We start from the raw sequence: 23,942 nt of genomic DNA on the forward strand, positions 1-23,942 counted from the left end.
GTCTGTGCTGCTTCTCATACAAAAAGGAGCCTGTAATTTCACATGACGGCTGATTATCAGAGATTCACTGAGCACTAAAAATGTGTGTTCTTGTCTTCTAAGGATGCTCACTGTGGTGCTATTAGAGGTGTGGGGTCTTGGTTCAAGAATCGCATACAACAACATGTATATTTGGGAAGTTCTGTACCTGAGCCCATATATTAGGAAAAGGTGCCTATGAAAATACAAAACCGTGATTAACTGAAACTAAAAGTAAAAGCTTCTAATGTCCCCTCAGGCACACGGGAGCAGAAGAGAGAGCGAGCGTGCGTGTACATGTGTGTGTGTGTGTGAGCTTGTGGCTTGCTTTTGTGTTTCGTGCTTGTGTCTGTGTTGTGAGGCCACAGTTCAAGGTGACATGCAAATGCAGCCTTTATATCTGCCTGACTTATTGGGCTGGCCTTTCTGGCCTACCTCTGCAAGGCACTGGTAATTCTGCCCAAACTTTTTTTGCCGTTGGATCTCTGCGTGAGACACTGTGCTCCTCCAAAGCCCTCTGAGGAGAGACTGAAAGAACTGGGCATGTTTAGCCTCGAGAAGAGAGGGCTGAGGGGAAACAGGATAGTCCTCTTCAATACTTGAAAGGTTGTCACACAGAGGAGGGCCAGGATCTCTTCTTGATCGTCCCAAAGTGCAGGACATGGAATAATGGGCTCAAGTTACAGGAAGCCAGATTCCGGCTGAACATCAGGAAAAACGTCCTGACTGTTGGAGCAGTACGACAATGGAACCCATGACCTAGGGAGGTGGTGGGCTCTCCCACACAAGAGGCAGCTGGACAGCCATCTGTTCTGTCAGGGATGCTTTAAGGTGGATTCCTGCAATGAGCAGGGGGTTGGACTCGATGGCCTTATAGTCCCATTCCAACTCTACTATGCTATGATTCTCTACGAAAAGGCACATCCGGGATGCTGACTCAGGCAGAGTTGCTGATGGGCTCTTCTGAGGGCACCAATGTTTGGCATGGTAGGGCAACTGCCGAGGGCCCTCACCCCAGCTGGGGGCCACTGAGAAGAAGCCCCTGGAGCTGTTCCTCTTTTTCGCCATTCCAACCTGCTTGTTCACCTGCCTCTGGCCCAGACAATGGTGAGAAGGAACTGTAGGTGTTGCTGCTTTCTGAGTAAGCAAGTTGCAGCTATGATGAGGGAGGTGGAAGAGGACCACTAGCCATTGGAGACTATCACAGTGCGAAGGTAGACTCACTGAGGGAGGAGGTCCATTCAGGGTGTCTTATTTATTATTTATTTATTACATATTTATACGGCCCAGCAGCCTAAGCTCTCTGGGCAGTTTACAACTAAAATCATAAAATCTAGATTAAAACTTTAAAATCACATAAAACCAGAATAAATTACAGTCCAGGGAAGGCTTGTTTAAAAAGATACGTTTTTAATAGGCGTTGAAAAGTTTTTACATTTTCCGCCTCCTGAACCACACGAGGGAGGGTTTTCCAGAGGGTCCAAGGGCCCTCCAAAAACTGGCAGATCATTTTTATGTAGTCCGGTGTTCCTCCAGTTTTAATATAGTAAATAGGGATACCTAGAGATATGAAGGATCAGAAAAAATAGAAAAAATGGTAGTGGGGGACAGAAGAATTAAGGGGGGATGTTCCCCCCTTTTTTCTAGGTATTTGGGGAAAATTTGGAAGAATGTGTTTGTTTTTCTGGATTGTTCTGTGTTCCCCCTTCAGTGCCATTTTCCCCCCCAGGCCTTCACATCTTTAAGCATAACTTAAGCTACCAGTACCTTGGGAAATGCAGCACTAGAAATTTTGGAGCAATGAACGGTTTACTCAGCGTTTGTCTGGTCTACCTCTTTTCTTTTATCATTTGTTAATGCCAGAAAGAAACACGGGTGACAGAAGAGAGAGAGGAAATTAAATTCCCTTCTACGTCATTATAGCTACGAAGTTGCAGGAGACGTTATTGCTGTGGTTTTAAATTTTTCTTGCCGCGCTAATGATCAAGTTGGCATTTGGCCTCTTATGTTTTCAAACAGATCCGGGAAACGGATCCACCTCTGATTAATCTGTGGCATATGCAACTTTGTTTCATTTGATGATCCCAACGGCATGGCCTCCATGAATCATTTACACTGAGTCTTAAATGTCTCTTGGGTTATTTATCATCTTAATTCAGCCTTGCAAAAGGCCTGCAGCTAGCTAATATTCTGAAATTATTGGGGCAGAGGTTGGATTGAAGTGGGGGAAGAGAGACTTGACACAAATTGTGTTTTTGCCAGATTGAATTTGATTTCTTTAGTCAGTGGTGCGGAACCATTCTTCCAAATAAGGCTACAATCCTGCGTGCACTTGCTTCATGAGTAAACCGTTACAGGATCAAGCTGAAGGTGAGCTTCAGATCACAGTGTTAGCTCAATTGGAACCTAATTTGAAACAAGTTTTGAATTATGAACTTGAAGTTATTAATTCCTAATCCTGGAATGTATGGACCCAGAAACCCTACTGATTAGAATGCCATTGTGTCATCTTTAGTTGAGGTTTGCCTTTTGTTTTTTAACTGTAGTGTTTCAGCCTTCCTCAACCTGGGGTGCTCCAGATGTGTTGGACTGCATCTCCCAGAATGCCCCAGCCAGGCTGGGGCATTCTGGGAGTTGTAGTCCAACACATCTGGAGCGCCCCAGGTTGAGGAAGGCTGTGTTAAGTGAACAAGTGATTCAGATCTGGAAGGTAGGGTTAAACACCCCAATTCCCACGTCATTTTTTTAAAAAAGTTAAGCCTATTGACTCGAATGGTCTTTATTTTCTTATTTACCATTCCCCTGCCCATGAAGAGATTCAAGGGGAACATTCCCACCCCCTGAGCTCAGTAGCCTTCCATCCAAATCAGGGTGATTAGCTTAATGTGTGGTTTGGCTCTAAGTATTATCAGTATTAGCGTCAAATATCAGTTGATTCCACTTTTTAAAAGGAAATCTATGCCCCGTTTGATTTTTGGTTTTACTCATTTAAACGAAAAGTTTTTGCTGCTCAACAGGAAATGCATTCCACTGAGTAGCTGGACATTTTTAGAATCCCTTTGTTTTGAGCTGGAAGCCTTTCCACCCGCTGGAATTTCTTGACAAGGGCCCTGAAATGCATTTTTGAACTTCGTTGCAGAGAGTATGCTGGCTTGAATTAGGGCAGGCCTGAATTTCAACTCTTCGTTTCTGCCTCTCGGTGTTTAACATGACAGAATCCAGTTTAGTCCTGAACTAAACAGATTAGAATTCTGTGTCAAGATGTAAATTAAATTTATTTGCGGAACACCTATTTTAATTATCATTTTGTTAGTCATCCTTGCTACAGCTCTCTCTGCTGCAACCATCAAATATTTTTAGTCACCTAACTTCTGAGATCTCAGTAGGCATTGCACACAAGCAACCAAATCAGATGCTAAATGGCACACAGATGCATTGAACATGAACGACCACCAGAGACAATAGGGTGAACTAACTAACACAGTGGGTCTGTTCAGAAGACACCTTAAACCCTGTTGGTTAAGGCTTTTGGTTGAGCAGCAGGGTTTAAGATATTGTGCGATTGATTGATTGCATTTATATCCTGCCTTTTTCCGTCCAAGGAACCCAAGGTGGCATATATAATCCTCACCATTTCTATCCTCACAACAACAGACCTGTGGGGTAGGTTGGGTTGAGAGTCTGTGATTGGCCCAAAGTCACCCAGTGAGCTTCCATGGCTGAGTGGGGACTAGAACCCGGAACTCCCGACTCCCAGTCCAACACTCTAGCCACTACACCACACTGCGATGCATTTTGCTAAACTCTGGTCACTCACTAACCCCAGTCGGACCACCTGCAGCAGGGTTAGCGGCTCTAACCATGGCTTAAAGTGTCGTCTGCAACAGCATGGCTTGTGGTTAGTGCTAACCCCGTTGAACCACCGTTTCGCTAACCACAGAGCCTGAAGTGTCGTCTGAACAGGCCCAGTGTAATATAATATAAACACAACAATCACAAATCAGGAATGGATTAGAATTTTCTAAAACTTGGAATTGTCTAAAAAGAAATCCTCCGCTTCTTATCATCTTGCTGCATGAAAAGCTATGAAAAATAAGTAGCCTTCCATAAATAGCCCTGCTGTTTCTGTGTTTATCACAGGTTTCCATGGCACAGGCAAGAAGGATCCCAAGAATGTCAGAAACTTGGATGTACCACAGGTCTGAAGTGCTCAAGCCTGTTTGTGTTATTCTCTGAAAGAAAAAACACACCAGCATGGCCCATATTTACCGCCAAAACGGAGTAGAATGCTAGAAACTTAAAAGCTTTGCTCAATTGGTGGTGCAAAATTACCATTCCCAGCAGCACATTTTGTACTTCCAAACACATCATTTGGTCTAGTGGTGTTCAAAAATGTTTGTGGTGTTTAGGGTTGAGAGTCAACAGCTTGCAACAACTCGGATGATAAATGTTTTACTTGACCATGATTTGGAAAGTAGCTTTCCTATTTCCACATTCAAAAGGAAGGATACGGACACACACACACACACAGCATTTTTAATTGGAACAAACATTTCCTTTGGGGAGTTTTGGAGGTCAGACCCAGATTTAGTCATACTTTGACTTAGACCTATTGAAATCAGTGGGACTTTTGTTGTGAATAACTTGAATCCATTGATTTCAATGGGGCTACTCAAGTATGACCAAATCTACATCCAACCTTGGCAATTTTAGCATTGTGAAAAAAAGAATAGGACAGGAATTGTCACCTTGTAACCCGTACACAGAATGAGATGGTAGCGTCAAAGTTCCCTCTGCTGTTTCTTTTAAATTAGGGTTTACTGGATAAGAGCAGGGACTTACTGCAGAATTGACCTGTGATAAGAGGCCTGGTTGCGACTGGGTTCTTTAACCTTAACAGGCCTGAAGAGCTGACATAGTTTTCTATCCCCTCCAACGCAAGTAAGTTTCAAGAGCAGATCTGAAAGATGGCCGTGATGGCAGCCTTCTGGAACTCTGCCCCTCGGCCAGGCAAATCCAGGACAACACTGGGCAAAGAGAAGGTGCCAAGGCGGTCTTACGGACTGATAAGAGAAGGTATTTCAGGGGGATGTCTGGAAAAACAGAACGTGACTTGTAAAACGCACCCTCGTTCAAACGGATTTTAATGAGATGACCCAACAACTCGCAGGACGATAACACAGCCTTACAGAAATGTCATGGCAGCTTTTAACAGTTCAACCAACGCTACATCATTCAGAAAAGCCATTTGTGAGGTCGGTGGAAATGCTGAGGCCTCTCCTGGCCTTATGTTCCAATACATGGACCATTAAACTCCAAACAGAGGAGCAGCCGTGGGGAGCAGGCAGCCCCCCAGCTGTTGGGCTGCGACTCCCAACATCTTGGCTGGGGCCGATGGAGTCGTAGCCCAACATCTGGAGAGCCACCTGTCCCCCATCCCTGTTCGAGAGGCAGGACATTCTGACAAGAAATTGGGAGTGGGGGTACAAAATGGCAGACGTTGAGAGACAAGGGGAGGGGTGGGAAAAGAGGGCCGGGGTCTGTTTGCGCAAAGGAGAGGGAGCAGGATGAGGATGGGGTTTTTGTCACTATACCCAGCCTCTTTCAGGCTGTTTTCCAGGAGCAAATCTTTTTGTGACATTGTAATCCAGATGGGAGCACCTGTGGTTTTACTCAGCAGCTAGAAAGGTGGACGGAGTGCCTGTTTAATCTCCACAGAAAGGCCTGAAACTTCCAGGGCTGAGCCAAAGGCTTCTGTCCAGTTCTCCCGTGAGGTAAACATCACATGTCAGAAGTGGGCTGGGGTGTGTGTGTGGGGGGGGGGGGGGCAGGGGACGGCAGGTAGAGACAAAAAAATGATCCTGAACGTTGCGAGAAGAGGACATGAACCGGATCCGGCGTTTGTTGGCAGCCTTGTGCAATGTGCCGTTGCAAGGGCTTGTGCAGATTGGACACTGGATGACCGGGGAAGGGAGGAAACAGACCATTTCCACTAAACCCTCGGAACTAAGCATGTGATCTCGCATGAGAATGTACCGTGCGCCCCGTTTGATACAGGGGAGGAAAAGAGACGTGCACACCCTGCTCAAAACACAACCAAGCACGTGAGGGATGGGGCAGTCCTCATCCCAGGGATCGTTTCTGGAATGACTAACCGCATGCAGACGTGCCTCCGGAAACCTTAGGAGTGGATCCAGGAATCTGGTTTGCGGGTGTGTGTGTCCTCTTTAAGCGAGTCACAGTGGCACTTCCATTCTGATGAAGAGGTTCTGTCTCTAGGACCTGCCCCAAACACCGTGCTGTGCAAGCAAAATGCAGGGAACCCAACTAGGCAGAACGTTAAATGCAATTGCTCATTTAACGTGTCCAACATTTTTTTAATCCCTTTTTAAATAGCAGCAGAGGAAGGGAAGCAACACCAGGATGACGGGGTGCAGTGGGTGGGGGGCGGTTAACCCTTTCCATCCCTGCTGCAATTGCATCAAAAATCCTCCCCACTCCACCCTGGCAAAGCTGCTATTCCCCTCGGAATGGCAGCTTCAGAGAGCAATGGGGGAATTAAACTTCCCCACCTTCCACCCCACCATGCACCACAGTCCCAATTCTGATTCCCAACCCGCCCACCCCAGCTGTTATTTTACAGTTACTGGCCCTGAAATTGGCTTGCTGTGTTTTGGTGCAAACTACGCCCATCCTCTAGGTGAAGAATAGCTCTTGACAGATCTGTCTGGTTTGCTCGGGCGAAGTGACGCTGTGGCCGATGGTTCTGGAGTCCGTGTAGATTTCATAGTCGTTGCCGCCCTGTGAATGGCAGGAGAGATTGTATTCAGACGTCACCAACCCTGTGCTGTTTCTGGCCTTCTGCAAACCGCAATGCAAATGACCCCCAAAATAGGATCCGTGCGCTGCTGGGTCTGCGGCTTACCAGAGGGCCGGAGGCAAGTGCCTCCTGAGGAGTAGACCTGTGGTTGCCTGGATTAAAAGCTCAGGGCGTGTGGAAAAGGTCACTCTTTATGGGTAATTATTTCACTGGTAATATACCATAACACACCCTTTCTCCATCTGGTGCATTCCAGATGTGTTGGACTGCAGCCCATCCCCTGCAGCCAGCATACTATCTTGGAATGATGGGGATTGTAGTCCCAAAACATCTGGCATGTTCCAGGTGGAGGAAGGCTGCAATAACTACGATGAAGCCCAGCATCTGTGATTTGCTATCTGCCAAGTTAGCAACAGTGATATATGTATAAAATATATATTTATTCATGGGTGGGGGAGTGGATTTCTACTGTGGGAAATCTAATCCCGAAACAGTATTTGAAACTTGCCGGCATGGTCTTGTCTCCAAAGAAATGGATCTTTTTGAAGCCGTCCTTGGTAACCATTTCTAAACAGAATCGCTTATCCCAACCCTCTGGGAAGACGTCAAAACTTATCTGGCCTCCTAGATGAACAAAAGATGCAAAAAAAAAAATTAAAATTAAATATGGCAGCACGTTTGTTATGGTGTGAAACAGAAAATGACTCAAAAGAATTTCCTTCAGCAGGATGGCCAGAAAGACAACGTCCATCAGGATGAAGTTATGTGCATTTATGATGGAAGGAGTGACAGAAATGTACTTGGAAAAGCTCACACTCCACTGGAACACAGAAGAGAAGACGTTGGACTATGTGGGAAAGGCGTCATCAAGGCACTTTAAATGAAAACTGCCCTGTTGTGATACCAAAAGATATTTCATCCCTTGGTCCTAGATTAGCTACATCTAAGACTTGCCCTTTATTCAAATGCTCCTCTTAATCCGTTATTCCAGGACAACGCTTATTTTTAAAAATAATCTCTGAACACCTAACTGCAATTCCCTCCCACTGCCCCAACATCTCACAAACCAAATCAAACACGATGAATGTTGAAGCCCCTTTTGGGGTTTTTTCCCCACCCTCCCCAAAATGCTAGGAAATGACTTCTGGACAGGTATGGGGGTTACCTAAAACTTCTAGAGCCATGAAGTTACAGACTGTCAGGAAACCGAAGTTTATGGACTGAAGCTAATGAAGCATTCTCAAGTCTGGAGTTTTGCAGACATTTGCAAACAGCAAAATAATCTTGGTATTTTTCATCAGGCATTGAAATTAAGGTAGTGCTGTGTACAATAATGTCCAATTTGTCATTAATTTTGGCTCATGCATTTAGAGCAAGATTGCAAAATCTCAGGCCAGCGGTGCCAACTTTCCTGCATTCAGAATGAGGCTGCAATTCTACTTACAAGTAAGGGCCATTAAACTCAATGGGACTTACTTCTGAGAAAACAGCCAATGGGTTTGGGCTAGAAAAGGAGAGCATCAAAGGGCACCTGTTAACGCTCGCTTTTTAAATTACCCCACTTATCATTGACAAAGTAGCTTGAATCACCAACACCGGAGCAGTTGAAATCAGCCACATTCTAGCAATTTGGCCCAAACGGAAATGATTTTCCATGTTGCTCTAAAGAAGCGATACCTATAGAAAACGTGAGGCCTTTTCCTGCAAAGTCCCTTTGCAAATCAGCCACGAATTTCTCTCTTATATGCGCCTTCTGTTAAAAACAAACAAAGGACCCATCAGTTTCAGGTAACATCAAAGCTGCCTGCTCTGCCAGGCGCCCCTGTTCCCTGATCAGACGTTTCACAGGACGGAAGGGCACGCAAGGGAAATGCAAAGAGGGCGGGCTCCCAAAACATCAAGATGGCCGCGTGCGACCGTTTCAAAAGTTTACCCGCCTTATCAAACTCGTAGAACTCAATCCGCTCTTCCTGGCTGCAGCTTCTGCCGACGGGACACACGTTCAACATCCCGTTTCGGAATTCAATAAACGTGCCCCTAGGCGGAAAAAAAGACAGTCTGACACAGCAGCAGGCAAAACGCTTTGGGCGACAGGGAGGACCGTTATGGGATGTCAAAGCAGTACTTATATCGTGTGTGGGTAAGTGGGAGGCAGAGCAGCGCATTTTCAGAGACACCTCTCTCACTTTGCTACGGTTAAAAAAGGGGCAGGTCAAAATGGTTACATGCAAAAATAAAAATGAAACCAGTTAACCAGTTTACACTGCAACCTGAAACCTGTTTGCCCAGTGAAATCAATAGGACTCATTTCCAAATAAACATGCCCAGTATGGCGCTGTTACAGTGCAATCCGTCACATGTCTACTCACCATTGAGTTCGATGGTACTTGCTCTCAGGGAATGGCGTATAAGAATGCAGAACTGAGCCATGCATGCCTAGTCAGAAAGAGTTCAGTGGGTCCTACTTCCCTGGCCAGTTCTCCCATGCCTCCTGGGGCATGCTGGGAGTTGTAGTCCAACACATCTGGATGGCCCCAAGCTGAGGAAGGCTCCACTAAAGGATCTCTTGATTCTTTACTACTTGTCTCGCTATGGGGAGTCCCTTTACCGCAAGTTATATAACACACATCTGGTCTAGGAACCATTCTGCCACACAGAAAATGCGGTGGTAGAGTGAGATGGCAAAAAAAATTGCGCTGCAAGCCCTTTGGATTGTGGTGTGGCACTTTCCCCACGCAAGCTCCCTGCATGCGGAAAGCTAGCATATCAGGGATAATGGTATTCTAACAGATGTGCTAGTTTACTACATGCAGGGAGTTTTCTACACATGCACAGACACACATGTTCAGTCTTCATGGAGGGTAAATCTGTCTGTGGCTCCTCCTCCTCATGCTCATAATATGAGAACATGCTGTTGCACTCAGAGTGCTGGTCTTCATGGGCTGTTGGCCTGATCCATCAAGGCTCTTGTGATTTCCTACGAGAAGCAGCAAGCTAAAATCCCGCCTCTTCCACGCTGCGGGATGTGCAAAACGGCTCCTTCTCTCCAACCCAGGCAGACAGAAGGGTGTCACCACACACGTACCGTTTCCTTGGCAAATGAATTTTTGCAATGTAACTCAGGCAGTAGTTGATGAGATCCTGGAGCAGTTCTTCACCCAGGTGGCCTTGAATGCTCTACACATACACAAAAAGCAGGCAGCTGTCAAATAGTCCTGAAAAAGACTTCCCAAAGGCAGCGGAGGCTGGTGGCTCCGATGTCAGTGGGGCGGTGCATCCGCTCTAGGTTTCAGTCAGAACGCTCAAAGAGCCATCCAAGGGGCTTTTCATGGAGGCTTTGCACCTTGGAGAGCTCCTTTAGAATTCTGACTGGTTCTGAGTGAAACCCGGAGCGGATTCATCACCCCACTGACACCGGAACCACCAGCCGCTGTTGCCCAAAGGCATCTCCCAACTCCCTTTCCCTGCCGAGAGGTACAAAATGAACTCCCTGATCATAAGCCACTGAATCTGGAGGCTTCTGAAGAGCGGCAGGAGCAGTGGAGGTGATCTTCACCTTTTTGCCCATCTAGAGAAGGCATTTCAGAATTGGCAGAGACTCAGGACCACAGCCGGGCCTGAGGTTGAACACCCGTGCCCCAAAGCCTTGGAGTGTGATGCAGAGAAACAAAAGGGTGTCTGCATTATAGCCCTTGAATTGTTATCTCCAGGAATCATGCAGCAAAAGCCGTTCTTAGGGAGCATTCCTGTGGCCCCCTAAAGGTCTGAGGAGCCATAGGATCATCTGGAGTCCCCTCTCTGAGCACAGAGACAGCTCTCTGGACTCGGAAGGCGGAGTTGGAGATCCGACCCCTCTCCTCCTTGCAGCTGGCATGGAAAGAACCGCCCCGGCTGGCCTCTGAATTCAGGAACTCAACCTCAAAAGCAGGGAAAGGGGGTGTTTTGGTGGGCGGGAAGCAGCGGAGACTGTGAGCAGGTGTTATTTCTGCCTGCCCTGTATCTACAGCCAATTCATGTCACGGGATGACCCCGGGTTCTAACGTTACGTAGGGATGATCATTGCCAGGAAATCCAGCCCTTTCTGGGGATCAACAAAATGCACGGCGGGTTTTCTCCAAAGTCCAGGGACATTTTGCAAAAACACCACAGAAAAACACGGTCGGCCATAATTTGTGTAAATAGACATTTGCGTAAATTACGGGGTAATTTGCACACATTGTCAGCCGTAATTTGCGTAAATTGCATCTGTAATTGGCACAAATGAAAAAACGCTGGAAATCCGAATCGCTGCAGCCACCTGAATTGCTGCCGCCAAGCTCCTCCTGCAACAGGATTCTTCAAATACCTCTAGTGTTACAAGAGAGAGGGAGAAACTTCTCTCCCTCCACTTTCTCCACAACTACGTGTAATTTTAAAAACTTCAACAGTGTTCTCCTCCTGAGTTTCATTTGAAAGCACCTTTTTGTGGTGAGTTCTGCTATTTATCATGCCAAAGCATCCCCACTGAACCTAATCTGGTGCCCTCCGTTATCTGTTGGATTACACCACCTATCAGCCCCAGCCAGCATGGGGCACCAGGCTGGGCGAGGAGCATGGAACACTCAAATGATCCCTAGTAAGGTAGATGCTCGCTCTCACCACACGGGGGCGCTTTGGAACAGAATATTCACCACGGAAAATTATTATGTTGTAAAAAGTTGCAATCCTATGTTTTAAAGTGCACATCCGGTCTCAAGCCTCACTCACAAGGGAAATGCACAACGTGGTACCTGCCTCTGAGCAGATCGGAAAGCAAGCATGTTCAGGGCAGAAAGTTGCATTTCAAGTTTGAACCCAAGTTCAATCCATGCTTGTTTTTAAAGAGGATCGGGAAGATTAAAATATCCGAATGGAATTAGTGATATACATTTGCAACAGAATTCTGATTTGGGTCTGATGTTTGAACACCCCTTAGACACCCCCCTGCCCCACCCACCCCCATTTCAATTCAAGGAAGGTGGGCAGGGAAAGAGAATGCAATGTAACACCCAACACGAAATCGCTCAAGGAATTTGCTTTATTTGTTTATCACAAATTATGAACTCACCTGTTTACTCAAGAGTTTTCCACCTTTGTATGCCACTAGACCGTTTTCTGGGAACACGTAGTCAAATTTTTCAACCACTAGGAAATAAAAAGAAAGAAAGAAAGAAAATCTTTAACATTTAACCTTGAGATGTTTTCAGGTGTCATGTAAATGAATATATAGGCCCCATTCCAGAAAACCTCTTTGGACCTATTCAGAAAACACGCTAAACCATGGTTAGGCAAATGGTTAGTGAGCGTGTTTAAACTGTGGCTATGTAGCCACCATGATTAGGAATGGTTCACATGACACACTAAGTCATAGTTCACACTAGGGTGACCATATGGAAAGGAGGACAGGGCTCCTGTATCTTTAACAGTTGTAATGAAGAGGGAATTTCAGCAGGTGTCTGAATGTAGCACCTGGTGAAATTCCCTCTTCATCACAACAGTTAAAGCTGCAGGAGCTCTTCCCCGTTTTGTATCTAGTCATTCTAGTATAGCTCCTGAAGCTTCAACTGTGGTGATGAAGAGGGGATTGCACCAGATGCTGCATGCGTGCAAATGGCACCTGCTGAAATTCCCTTTGCTATACAACTGTTAAAAAATTCAGGAGCCCTGTCCTCCTTTTCATAAAGTCACCCTAGTTCACATGACATGCTAAACCATAACGTTGAGCTCAAAATGCTTAACCACCGTGGCTTAGCGTGTCGTCTGAACAGGGTCTGAATATTGTATCACAGGAGTTTTAAAGTTTCCACACAGCAACTCCCTGCATTAAAGCAGGACGGAGGGAATTCAACCTCAAGAATCGCACTGAGCTTGGCATGTTTCGTTCTCACCTACGCCCTGTCAGCTCTTGCAAGCAGGGCAGTAGTCAAAAGGAACGCAGGGCTTCCTGTATCTTTCCCTATCTGCAATCAGGTGAGAAAAACTTTCCCTTCCATTCCTCTTGAGAATGTCTTAATATTTTCTGCGGATGGCGGCATAGTCGGGCGATAAGAGGGCTTAAGATTCCAAGGATCCTCACCTGCTCCGTCCCCATTCCGTCCCCACTCACTGGCCATGCCCATTTCTGCCCCTCTATGAGGTCGGAGTAGAGATGTGAAAGCCCGGAAAAAACCCGGGAAAATTCAGAAAAAAAACCGTTTTTTTCCTTGTTTTTTTAAAGCCTTTTTTGGGGGGAGGGGTTTCCCGAAAAATTGAAAAAAGTGAAGAAAAAACGGAGATTACGGGATATTTTATTTTAGCATGATGAATAAAATGTTTAAGACAAGGTGTTCAGATATTTTCTTCTCCAAATGATTTCTAAAAACTACAGTATCAGATTATTACAATGTCTGTGCACCAAGGACAAGCAAGTCCTAGGTTGCGCACTGAGACTATAACTCTCAAATGCAAGAGCAAGGTGCATTTCTGCCTCTAGGGGGCAGCACTGCCGTTGAAGCAGAGACCGAAACTAATACTGATAGCTATAGGTCAGAAAATGAGTCTGATTAAATTTCATGCATATTAATTGAATATTGGTTCCACCATTTTTCTCAGTTCTTTTTATGGGAATGGGGGCTTTATGTCTTGACACTGGAGGACTAGCGGAGACATAAATAATTTTCTTTGTTACTAATGTTGGTGGTTTCTTCAGATGTTGTTTTTTTAAAATTGTTTTCTGCCTGCTCCTCATAAACTGGCAGAACCAAAGAGGTTTCTTACAGTTCATGTGTTCCTAACAGTTCAGGAGCTTGTAGCTCCATTTGTTACCAAAAAAAAAAGTAAAAAAAGTAAATTAAATTTGTAATAATTGTTTGAATACACTACTTTTAATATACCAAATGTAATAATTTTATGCCAAACCAACTTGGACATAATTACATTTTATGTTCCTAAAGTAACAAAGTGATTTTCAATCTGTAAAAAGTGCTAATATTGCATTATTTCTTTTTTTCCGAAAATTTGTTTTTTCCCAACCTCCCGGAAAAAACCCGGTTTTTTTCCATGGCTTCAAAATTTCCGGAAATTTTACATCTCTAGGTCGGACTACAGATCTCATAGAGGGATCCACTAGAGAAACCGCCATGGTGGCTGGGCAGAGCCAAAACGAGGACGCCGAACTTCGGAAAACCCTTCCGAGTTTGCAGCTCTGCCCAAGGCGGGGTGAGCTAACTGAAGTTCAGCATTACATGCAACTCCTAAACTTCGGTTAATCTAAACTATGGTTTGTTGATGCAAGCCAGCTTCACGAAGCTGGCTTGTTTCAAACAAACCATAGTTAAGACTAACCACAGTTTGTCAGCTTCAGATGAGCTGTGGTTAATCAGAAATGGAAGCAAAAGCTTCCAAACTCCTCTAGCAGTTGCACCGGAGGAGGCAGAAGGGAGAGGGTGCGAGTTCAAGACTTGCCTAGGCTTGTTCCTGTGGTTTATCGTGATGGCCAAGTGCAGTTAAGAGTGCAACCCTATGCATGTTCAGACAGAAAAAAAGTCCTACAACTCCCAGCATCCCCCAGCCAGGGGGATGCTGGGAATTGTAGGACTTTTCCCTAACTGAGCATGCATGGGATTGCACCCTAACAGATCAGTCTAGCATCACATCCTGTTTCCAACAGTGGTCAGCCATGATGCCACCAATAAGCCTCCGAAAAGGGCATGGAGTCATCAGGCCTCCCCTGATTTTTTGTCTCCCGGATGCTATTTAGCTATCAGGCATCCTAGCTTTCGATAGACATTCTCCCCCAGGATTTCAAAGACAAGCTTATCTAAGCTGGAAAGATAACCCAACTGAAGGCGGTCCGTACAAAGGTTGCGAACCGCTCCCAGGGGCAGATGGCACGCTCTCGCTGAGCTCCATTTATGAGCGTAAACGATATTTGCGGAAACTTACTTCCGCGTAAGGATGCTCAAAACCAGCAGGACTCCCGTGCACGTGACTCACGGCTCAGCCTCCAAGGCCTCGCGCTGCAATTCCTTACCGTCGTCTCCGAGTTGCTCCTGGATCTTTTCAAAGTCTGAGCCGCCCACGACGCCCACTTTCACCTTCTTCCGTAACGCCTGCAGAAAATCCGCCATCTCTGGGGTGGCTTTCTAGGTGCATAAAGAAAGAAGAATTGTGGGCATTACCAATTCTTAACACATGCACTGCCAAATATTATTTGTATTTATTTAAACGTTTGTATCCCGCCCTATATCACAAGGATCTCAGGGCATTAAACGGCAAATATAAATATAAAGTAATAAATATACAGAGCTAAACTTTTGTAAACCGCCCAGAGAGCTCCGGCTATGGGGCGGTATATAAATGCAATCAATAAATATAAATAAATAAAAACAAATTAAACCATTAATCAGCTAAAACCACTACAGAATTCAAAACAGTAAAACCAATTAAAACTATGTACAAGCTTGGTGAATTTAGCCATTTGTATTTCTGTTATGGTTTGTCCCACTGCAGTAATAATAATAATAATAATAATAATAATAATAATTGCATCATTTATTCCTTCTGTTATTACGACTTCTGCGAGCAATGAAAGGCACTGCCCTTCCTGCCTAAGGGGGCTACTCCTCAAAAGCACTCTGCACATGCCCAGGGGCACTCTTGGGGCTCCCACCTGTCGAGGCGCGGTCAGGGTGCCGTCCACGTCGAAGAGGCAGAGCGCCCGCTCGCCGTCCCCCTCCATGGCCGCCCGAGACCCGCCGCCCAGGCGCTTCCCCGGCGAGCGATGAGGTGGCCGGGCGACAGGCGCTCCGCTTCCTCCTCGGAACAAGGTAGGTAGACTACAGCTCCCAGCATGCCGCAGAGGCGGGTGTTCTCTGCGCATGCGCCTCCCCCGGCATGCGTTGCGGAAGCCCAGAGAAGGCGGTATGGAAAGAGGGAGCGGAAGCAAAGGGCAAGCGCGGCACGCAGGCGTCGCTTCCGGGTTTCATTCGACATAAGCGGGGCGGAAGTTTACAGGTCGCCCCTCCTCCGTTATTAGATAGGCCCTCAATACAGTGGAGGCTGGTGGCTCCGGTTTTGGTGGGGATGTAAAACCATTCTGGGTTTCTGTCAGAACCAAAGAAACCGGGAAATTCCATGTATTGCCTATAGTTGAGCAATACTTAACAACAACAACAACAATAATAAATTTATTTATTTCTTACCCGCCTCTCCCTTTGGATCGAGGCGGGGAACAACATTAGTACAGAATCAATACATCTTAAAAATTCTTGATTTTACATTGATTTGGATAGGCCTGCCGGAAAAGGCTAGTCTTTAAAGCTGCCTTAAAATCACACAGATAAATAATAATGCTACCCAAAAAGTGTGCAAGCTTTCAAGTTCTACAGAACTCTTGTGATCTGATGGTCCAAAAAGCGGCAGGGGGTGGGTGGATGGGTGGGTTGGTGGGGAAAGAGTACAAAAAAAGGACAAAGCCTGGGCCAGATGTTATGGCCATGAGCTCTGCAGCGTCTGCATCTAGCCTAAGCCTTGCACGTTTGTCCCCTCTCCTCGCCCCTACCCTGACGAAGAGTTCTGGAGAACCCGAAAACTTGCACACTCTTTTGTGGCGTTGCCCGACTGTGGCTCTTTCCCTCTCTTGGACAGGCATGGATCGCTTTAAACAAGAAAAGGAAAAGACTAATCGAGCATGTCACTCTAAGGCTGCAATCCTATGCCCGTTTACCCGGGAGTAAGCCCTGGTGAAATCAATGGGATTGCACTTCTGGTTATAGGACTGCATGGCAAGAGACCTTCTCTCTCTGCGTGGGTGGAAGGGAGGAGCCTGACACTACAATTCCCAGCATGCCACGCGCCACACTACGATTCCCGGCAGGCAGCGCGCCGCCCAAGCCCCCTCCCCATCAGAAGGGCACGAGGGCTTTCTCGGCCCGGGACCTCCCAGGGTGCGACGGTGCGAGAAGTGCCGGTGTCTCAGCTGCAGCTGCCCTTGGGCTCCCACATGGTACAGTCTTCCCTTTCCTCCTCCCCTTTGCTGACCCGGGATTTGCTCCAGGGCGTGAGCCAGCCTGGTGCCCACCAAATGTGTTGGAGTGCAAGTCCCATCATCCCCCACGCAGCAGGGTCGTTGGGAATTCCAATCCATAGTTGTGTTGGCGTGCAAGTCGCAGCATCCCCAGCTAGCGTGGCCACTGCGAGTGGCAGTCCAACACAGGCTGCTGGATGTCCTACAATGCAAGTCCCATTAGCCCCAGCTGGCATGCCCATGATGGGAGTTCATAGAATCATGGAATAGCAGAGTTCTATGTCCAACCCCCTGCTCAATCGAGTCCTACCCCCTGCTCAATGCAGGAATCCACCCTAAAGCATCCCTATAGAATTGCAAAGCTGCAGACTTTGGTTAGCAAAGGGCCCTGCAGAGTCCCTGAGCCAGATGGAACCTGTCTCTTTGGGGCTGCCCTGGGGCTGGGAGGCAGAAGTCAAGCACGCCGGTTACACGGGAATGGCTCCTTCTGGCGGCCGCAGGTGGGGCCCTGCACCCCCCAGGCGCCACCTGAAGAGCTCCAAAATAAGAAACACCTTGCAAGGTTGTCAGGCAGGGAGCGGGAAATGTGCAGTTCTCTGTTGGCCTGCAACAACTCCCCTCACTGCTGAGTAGGGGGTGGTGACGGGAATTGTTGCACTCTAGGGTGACCATGTAGAAAGGAGGACGGGGCATCTGTATCTTTAACAGTTGCATTGAAAAGGGAATTTCAGCAGGTGTCATTTGTATGCATGCAGCACCTGGTGAAATTCCCCCTTCATTACAACTGTTAAAGCTGCAGGAGCTATACTAGAGTGACCCTAGCGGGCAGGGCTCCTGCAGCTTTAACAGTTGTGATGAAGAGGGCATTTCACCAGGTGCTGCATGCACACAATGGATACCTGCTGAAATTCCCTTTTCAATATAACTGTTAAAGTTACAGGAACCCGGTCCTCCTTCCCATATGGGTCACCCTATTGCAGTCAAACAATACCTAGAGGGCCACCCTTGCGGTAAGGAAAATGAGATGCGAGGTGTGCTGGAACAGGATTGGAGCCAGTGTGTGGTGTAGTGTGTGGGATTCGGGCCTGGGAGACCCAGGTTCAAATCCCCCACTCGGCCACAAAGCTCGCTGGGTGTCCCTGGGCACCATCTCCCAGCGTAATCCTCACAACAGAGGAGGCTGCCTTCCGCTGAGTCCTCCTGGGTCAGCATTGCTTCCACTGACTGGCAGCAGCTCTCCAGCGCTTCAGGTACGATTCTTTCCTTTCCCCTACCTGGAGATGCCGGAGATTGAACGTGGGGCCTTCTGCATGCAAAGCCGGGTCTTTACCGCTGAGCTACAGCCCCTGCCAGGGCTTGTTGTGAGGATAAGATAGGACCATGGATGCTGCTTGGGGCTCCTTGAGGAAAGGTGGGATATAAATGCGATTAAATGGACACCCAATTTTAAAGTTAAACATTGCATTAAATGTCAGTTCATAAAGAGTTTATAAATGTGGAACGTTCCTCTTGCGCTAGATACAGCCTTCCTCAACCTGAGGCGCTCCAGATGTGTTGGACTACAACTCCCAGAATGCCCCAGCCAGCTGGCTGGGGCATTCTGGGAGATGCAGTCCAACACATCTGGAGCGCCCTAGGTTGAGAAAGGCTGCGCTAGAAGATACTGAGGTGGCAATTCATTTGCTAGCGGAAGGACATTTAGTTATAGATGGAAGAATCCCCCCTCCCACGGCTGCTTTATAGAAAAAAAAGAATTTTTATTTAGGATTAAAATAAAAGAGCGTCATTCAAGACACAGTTCAGCCTTATTTCCTGTTAGGAGTAATTTCATATTAGTTTAGCCTAATGGGCTTAGTTTCATTTTTATAGCTTCTATCGGTGTTGTTTTATTTTATTTTCTTATTTTTAATATTCATTACTTAACATTCTTTTTCATCACATTGTTACTGTGGTTAACTTCTGTTGTTCTTTATTATTATAAAAATAAATAAACAGGCTGAAATGGGAAGGGGGAAAAAAATAAGGAACTATTCCTTGAAATGAGGACGAGGGTCTGAGCTATCCCAAGTAGGATATGACACTTTGAAAACGGTTTGAAAACTACACGGAGTGTGTCTCGGGTCCCAACAGTTGTTGCTACTGTTTTAAACCGTTTTAAAGCAGCAGTGTTGATCCTGCTGAGGTTGTAAACCTAACTGGAGCTGACTCCAAGGCAGAGATGTGGGCGCTCGGATGTTGTTGGACTCCAACTCCCATCTGTCCCACCCAGTAGCAAGGCAAGATGGGAATTGTCATCCAATAACATCTAGAGCACCAAGAGGACAGCTCCAATGGACTTCTCCAATGGACTTTCTCTTGGGAGCCACTTCGAGGGTCTGCCGCAGAAGTCTCTTAATATCTCACGGAAATGTTCGTTCTGTTTCAGGCCGGGATCCTTGCCGCTTGCGCTCGGCTGCACTTTGTCCCGGCGAACGGAGGAAGGTGTCTCCGAAACGTTGTTTCCCTGCCGTGGCGGAAAGAAGACCTTGGCTGCCTCCGTCCCTTTGCCGTGTTTTCGGCGCTGCAACCATGTAGCTGGTGGGCTCCTGGTATTTGGGTGGGGCAACCCAGAGGGCTGGGCGTTTGGGCTCCGTCTCGGCGTGTCCCGGAGAAGCAGTCTAGCGCTGAAAGCCTGGAGCCGTTAAGACTGATTTACAGGTTCCCGGGCATCAGGATTTGCAGATTACTTTCACGGCTGAAGTTGCTGCAGACGGGCTTGACCTTCTTGATCGTGCCCCCGGTTTGGTATCTTTACTGGCAAAGCCAAACGAGCCAGACCCAGTGCCTTTATATCACCGGAATTGCTTGTTTTGCCGCCGCCATGCTATACGGCATGAGCTTCTATCTCCGGCGAATCATCGGCATGATGTACCTGAACGACAGCGGCAGCCTGTTAAAAGTGTCGCACCTGACATTCTGGGGGGGAAGAAGGGACATCTATTGCCCGGTTGAAACGGTGATGACCTTGGGAGACGTCGGCGAATGTGGGAACGACTTGCTGCTGCAGTTCAAGCAGCACGACCGAGACCACTTCTTGTATTTTTCTCTCCGCTTGGGGCAAATTGTGGACCCGGCAGGGTTTGCAAAGGTGTTTGGAGGAGTCCAGTAACTTTGGGAGCAATCGGTTCTTGAGCTAGGGGTGAGAAGTAGGGATATGCTCCGCTTCTAATCGGACTGGCAAATTAGAAGCGGAGCAGGGGGCTTCGGCTGCCCTTAAGGCGGAGGCGAAGAGGATTGGGGGGCCGGTGGAGCATGGCGAAGAGGATCGAGGTGAAGGCGGATCCTTCGCCTCGATCCGGAGCTCCGCTGGAAAGGTAAGGGGTTTACCGGGCCCTGCCGCTGTCGCCCATGCGGCGACAGCGGCAGGGCCCGGTAAACCCCCCCTCCTCTCCATTACCTGCCTCCGTCCGCGGGTCCGTCGCCATCTTCAATTGAGCCCGTGGTTCCAGCACTGCGGCCCAGACTTCCTGCTGGAACCACGGGCTCAATTGAAGACGGCGACGGACCCGCGGACGGAGGCAGGTAAGGCCTCCCCTCCCTGTTGGTCCCTTACCGGGCTCTGCCGCCGTCGCCGCATGGGTGGCGATGGCGGCAGGGCCCGGTAACCCCCCCGCCCTCCTCTCCCTTACCTGCCTCCGTCCTCGGTCCGGAGCTCCGATCCGGATCCGGAGCTCCGAGCGGAGCGGAGTGGGCACAGGCGGAGTGGGGGCGGGGCGGCCCGCTCCGAAAATAGCGGATCTGTAAGTGAAGCAGAGCGGGGGGGTCTGTGCACACCCCTAGTGAGAAGGCCAGGCTATTTCAGCGTTCGACATGCGCTCTTGTGCGTTTGGGGCGGTGAGAATGGAGAAGGGTCATCTGTGTTTGGCGGACCAAAGTGGGAGGAAGGTGTGTGTATGGGTGTGCGTAAGGTGAGCTTTGAAAAGTGCTAAAGAAAAGTGAGCCTCAGTGGATGCTGAGGAAAATGGTGTATTCGCAGGGCCTCTTCAACGAAGGCCGCTGTCATTTCTGCACACCTGATTCAGGAAATTCTTTACCTTTCGCCCTCTCAAATAAATAAACCTCCTTGCTTGGGGGAGAAACCATGAGTGCAGCTGCCTCCGATGAAATAGGACGCAACTGAAGCCGCCAATTTTGAGCGCTTTTGTAAAGGAACTATTTCCTTGAGCATCTTCCGAGGCTCACTGAAGAGAAGAGAGACACAGAGAGGAAATAAACCCTGGGAGAAGTAGAAGCGAGGATGAGGAGCAGCAGACAGGTTGGTGCAGAGGTTGTGGGGTGGTGGTGGACCAAATGCTAGCTGGAGAGAAATGTCAGCCTAGAAAGTGACCGGTAGCTTAATCAGGGCTGGCCCTACTGTTAGGCAGAGTGAAGCAGTTGCCTCAGGCGGCAGATGCAGGGAGGTGGCAAGATGTTGGAGGAGAGAGCTGTTTGCAAGGGGCTTGTACTGCACCTTTTGAGCTCGCGTGCTGCCTTCAGGCGTGGAGGAGGACGCTGCTCCATTGCTGGTGTTGAAGACAGTCCAGTTGGCTTTTGTACGTGGAAGAGGAAGTGGGCGCCATCTTGCCCTTTGTCTCAGGAAGCAAAATGTCTTGGGCCGGCCTTGAGCTTCACACAGTCTTTCTCAACTTGGATTCCCTCTGGATGGGTTGGACCCGCAACTTCTATCTTCCCCAGCCCTTGGGTCATGCTGGCAGGGGAGGATGGGAGTTGTGGTCCCAACCCATCTGGAGGGAATCAGGCTGGGAAAAGCTGGCTTAACACAATCCCTGCACACCTTTATGACCTTCCAAGCTGGACACAACGTGCAGCCCGCCATGCGCTGGGCGGCTTCTTTATTCCTGCAGTCCAAGCAGAAGAACCAGGAGATTGACTGAGCCCACGATACCTAGATGTGGGGGCGGGAGGGGGGAGGGCATACTGTTGCATTTGGCCTTGGGTGCATGTGTGCGCGTCGACATTTTGTTGAAAGGCAGTATGTAAATATTTGAAATAAAAGAGCATTTCTGCAACCGAAGGGGTTCAATTATAAATATTTTATTTTAAGAATACTGATTAACATAGGGAATTTATTTTGTGGATCTGTTGTGACACGGCTACCGGTTACATCAAGAAGTGCAGTTAGTAGGTACATGGTTTACACATGAATTTGGCATGGTCAACAGAAAGGATGTAAACAAAATTATTACTTTTTAAAGGTGTCTGTTTACACTGTAGAGCTTCTCTAGGTTAAAGCATCTACCATACCATGGTCTGACCGCCATGAGGTTGTGCACACAAATTCACAGTTAAGAGTGTTCCATAAAAAATATTTTAAAAGCGCATGAGAGAAAAAGACACACTGAGTCCTTTTTTCTTTTTCTTTTTTAAATCAATAAAGCAAGGATGTAGGTTACCGGACTTTGGGATTTGGTAAAAATACAAAGTTTGCTAGAGGTGTTTGCAAAATCAACTGCATTGATATGTTGAATGAACCAAATCCCACCCTTCCGCGCACACCCTGGCAATAGAATCTAGCATTTCCCCTGCAAAGGTATTTGGCCTGCTAAACATGTGGCAGAAAAGAGGCTTTGATGGACCTGCGCTTGTTGTGGGATGTTGAACAATCGTCTGAAGAAACCCATTGTCTTTTAGAGTTCTCGATTGTCCGATAGCCCCAACTTTTTTCTCCCTGAAGTGCTGAGGGGGTGGAGTCAGCAGTGGGATCAGACACCAATTTCCTAAGCACCAAGAGACCTGGAACCTTTGGACGTGAGCGTTTCCTTGCACCACCCGGCCCTGGGCAACAGAGACGTTTGGATTTTCAAAATGGCGTCGAACAAGGTGTAAAATAAAATGCAAGGAAGACATAATCGGCCAGTTGAGCTAAGAACTTGAAGCGCTCGCTTCGAAAAGCTGAAGGATTGGAGCTACGCAGCTCAGGCATGATCTGCAAATAGGAATTGGTCCTTCTTTGCCATAGGGAAAGGCGCCTCTAAAGGGGGATCCTAGCCGTTGGAGGTAGGCGTCCGTCTTGCTCTGCCTCGGAGTTAATTTGCTACCAAGGGAGCAGCTAGCCTGCGCTCTACAGCGCCACTGCTGCAGATGTCCAAAGAGCGGTATTGCAGCTGCCAGCTCAATGGGTCAGGTGACACAAAAGGCCAATAGGGTCCTGCCTGTTTTTATAAAGCAGCCTTCCCCAACCTGGGGCCCTCTAAATGTGTTGGACTACCATGCCTGCACCCCTCTTCCAGCCAGCATAGCTATAAAGCTTCTCGCTCTATCCTGGCTGCTCAATTGGAGCAAGTTGAGGTTCAGGCACAGTCTAGGACCCCCCGCCCTGCACTCGCCAGCATCCCCAAGAGCTAGTAAGGCTTGCTTGGACCGCTGCTTAGACAACATCAGCTCTCTGCTCCCTAGATCTGTATAATACCTGCAATGGAATCTGTCAACATGTGCACTCCCTGGCTTCACCTGGTATCTACCAGGGTGGTGGGTTAGGACACTAGCTGGGCTGGACAAAGTTACTTCTCCTGTGAGGAGATTCTCCCAAGAAAGACATGGGTGTCCCAACCCACCTGAGTTGGAAGGTCAAATGCATCAAAGAGGAAAGGGTTATTTAGGGCTAAAACGGTCAATTTCACCACCAATTCCATCTCCATTAAAGTAAAGAGAGAACTTCTGCAATTCTGGTCTGTTGTGAACGACGCATCGCTCTCTTATTCTTGCCACATCCATATACAAACCCACACTGCTTATTTTGAGGGAGCAGGAAGGAGAAAAGGCCGAGGCGCTGCAGCAGCGGTCCCTTCGTTCCCTGTGAAGGATGCTGCCAAGGCATGATGGGCAGAAATCACGCAAAATCTTTTATCCGGCATTTCTTTTTGATATTCCGAGCATCGTTTGCTGCAGCTTTCTGAAAATCCCGGACCTCAACGCCTGCGCGTTTCATTCAAGCCACTTCTCTGGCTACTGAGATCCTACCTGCTTTTGGACATAACTTTGCAACCTTCAGGGCTAGAAACTTGGTTTAAAAAGAACACTGGATTCTACACTTGCCACCCC

General features: G+C 47.7%; 2 protein-coding genes across 2 annotated transcripts; one reads left to right on the plus strand and one right to left on the minus strand.

Annotated features, from left to right (window-relative positions):
* Positions 1–6,643: 6,643 nt before the first annotated feature.
* On the minus strand, positions 6,644–15,614 carry PMM2 (phosphomannomutase 2). Its single transcript, XM_063143170.1, has 8 exons — positions 15,507–15,614; positions 14,868–14,979; positions 11,925–12,001; positions 9,924–10,015; positions 8,776–8,875; positions 8,516–8,591; positions 7,347–7,462; positions 6,644–6,819 (listed from the first exon to the last, which is right to left on the minus strand). Exons 1-8 carry the CDS (start codon positions 15,573–15,575, stop codon positions 6,715–6,717), a joined length of 747 nt encoding a protein of 248 aa, XP_062999240.1. The 5' UTR covers positions 15,576–15,614; the 3' UTR covers positions 6,644–6,714.
* A 116-nt stretch (positions 15,615–15,730) lies between these two features.
* On the plus strand, positions 15,731–20,093 carry TMEM186 (transmembrane protein 186). The gene is made up of 3 exons (XM_063143400.1): positions 15,731–15,757; positions 16,713–16,841; positions 19,288–20,093. Exons 1-3 carry the CDS (start codon positions 15,731–15,733, stop codon positions 20,008–20,010), a joined length of 879 nt encoding a protein of 292 aa, XP_062999470.1. The 3' UTR covers positions 20,011–20,093.
* The last annotated feature ends 3,849 nt before the right edge of the window (positions 20,094–23,942 follow it).

The sequence above is a fragment of the Elgaria multicarinata genome, chromosome 17 (genome assembly GCF_023053635.1).
Source record: "Elgaria multicarinata webbii isolate HBS135686 ecotype San Diego chromosome 17, rElgMul1.1.pri, whole genome shotgun sequence".
Classification (NCBI taxonomy): domain Eukaryota; kingdom Metazoa; phylum Chordata; class Lepidosauria; order Squamata; family Anguidae; genus Elgaria; species Elgaria multicarinata.

Bases quoted from the DNA above. Each gene is read 5' to 3' on its own strand.
- PMM2 (XM_063143170.1), bottom strand. From the start codon at position 15,575: ATGGAGGGGGACGGCGAGCGGGCGCTCTGCCTCTTCGACGTGGACGGC. The intron at 12,002-14,867 runs GTAAGGAATTGC...TTTATTTCCTAG, and splicing joins GGAGCAACTCGGAGACGACG to TGGTTGAAAAATTTGACTAC. The intron at 8,592-8,775 runs GCGGGTAAACTT...TGTTTTTAACAG, and splicing joins AGTTCTACGAGTTTGATAAG to AAGGCGCATATAAGAGAGAA.
- TMEM186 (XM_063143400.1), top strand. From the start codon at position 15,731: ATGCGTTGCGGAAGCCCAGAGAAGGCG. The intron at 15,758-16,712 runs GTATGGAAAGAG...GATTCCCGGCAG, and splicing joins GCGGAAGCCCAGAGAAGGCG to GCAGCGCGCCGCCCAAGCCC. The intron at 16,842-19,287 runs GTACAGTCTTCC...GTTCTGTTTCAG, and splicing joins TGCCCTTGGGCTCCCACATG to GCCGGGATCCTTGCCGCTTG.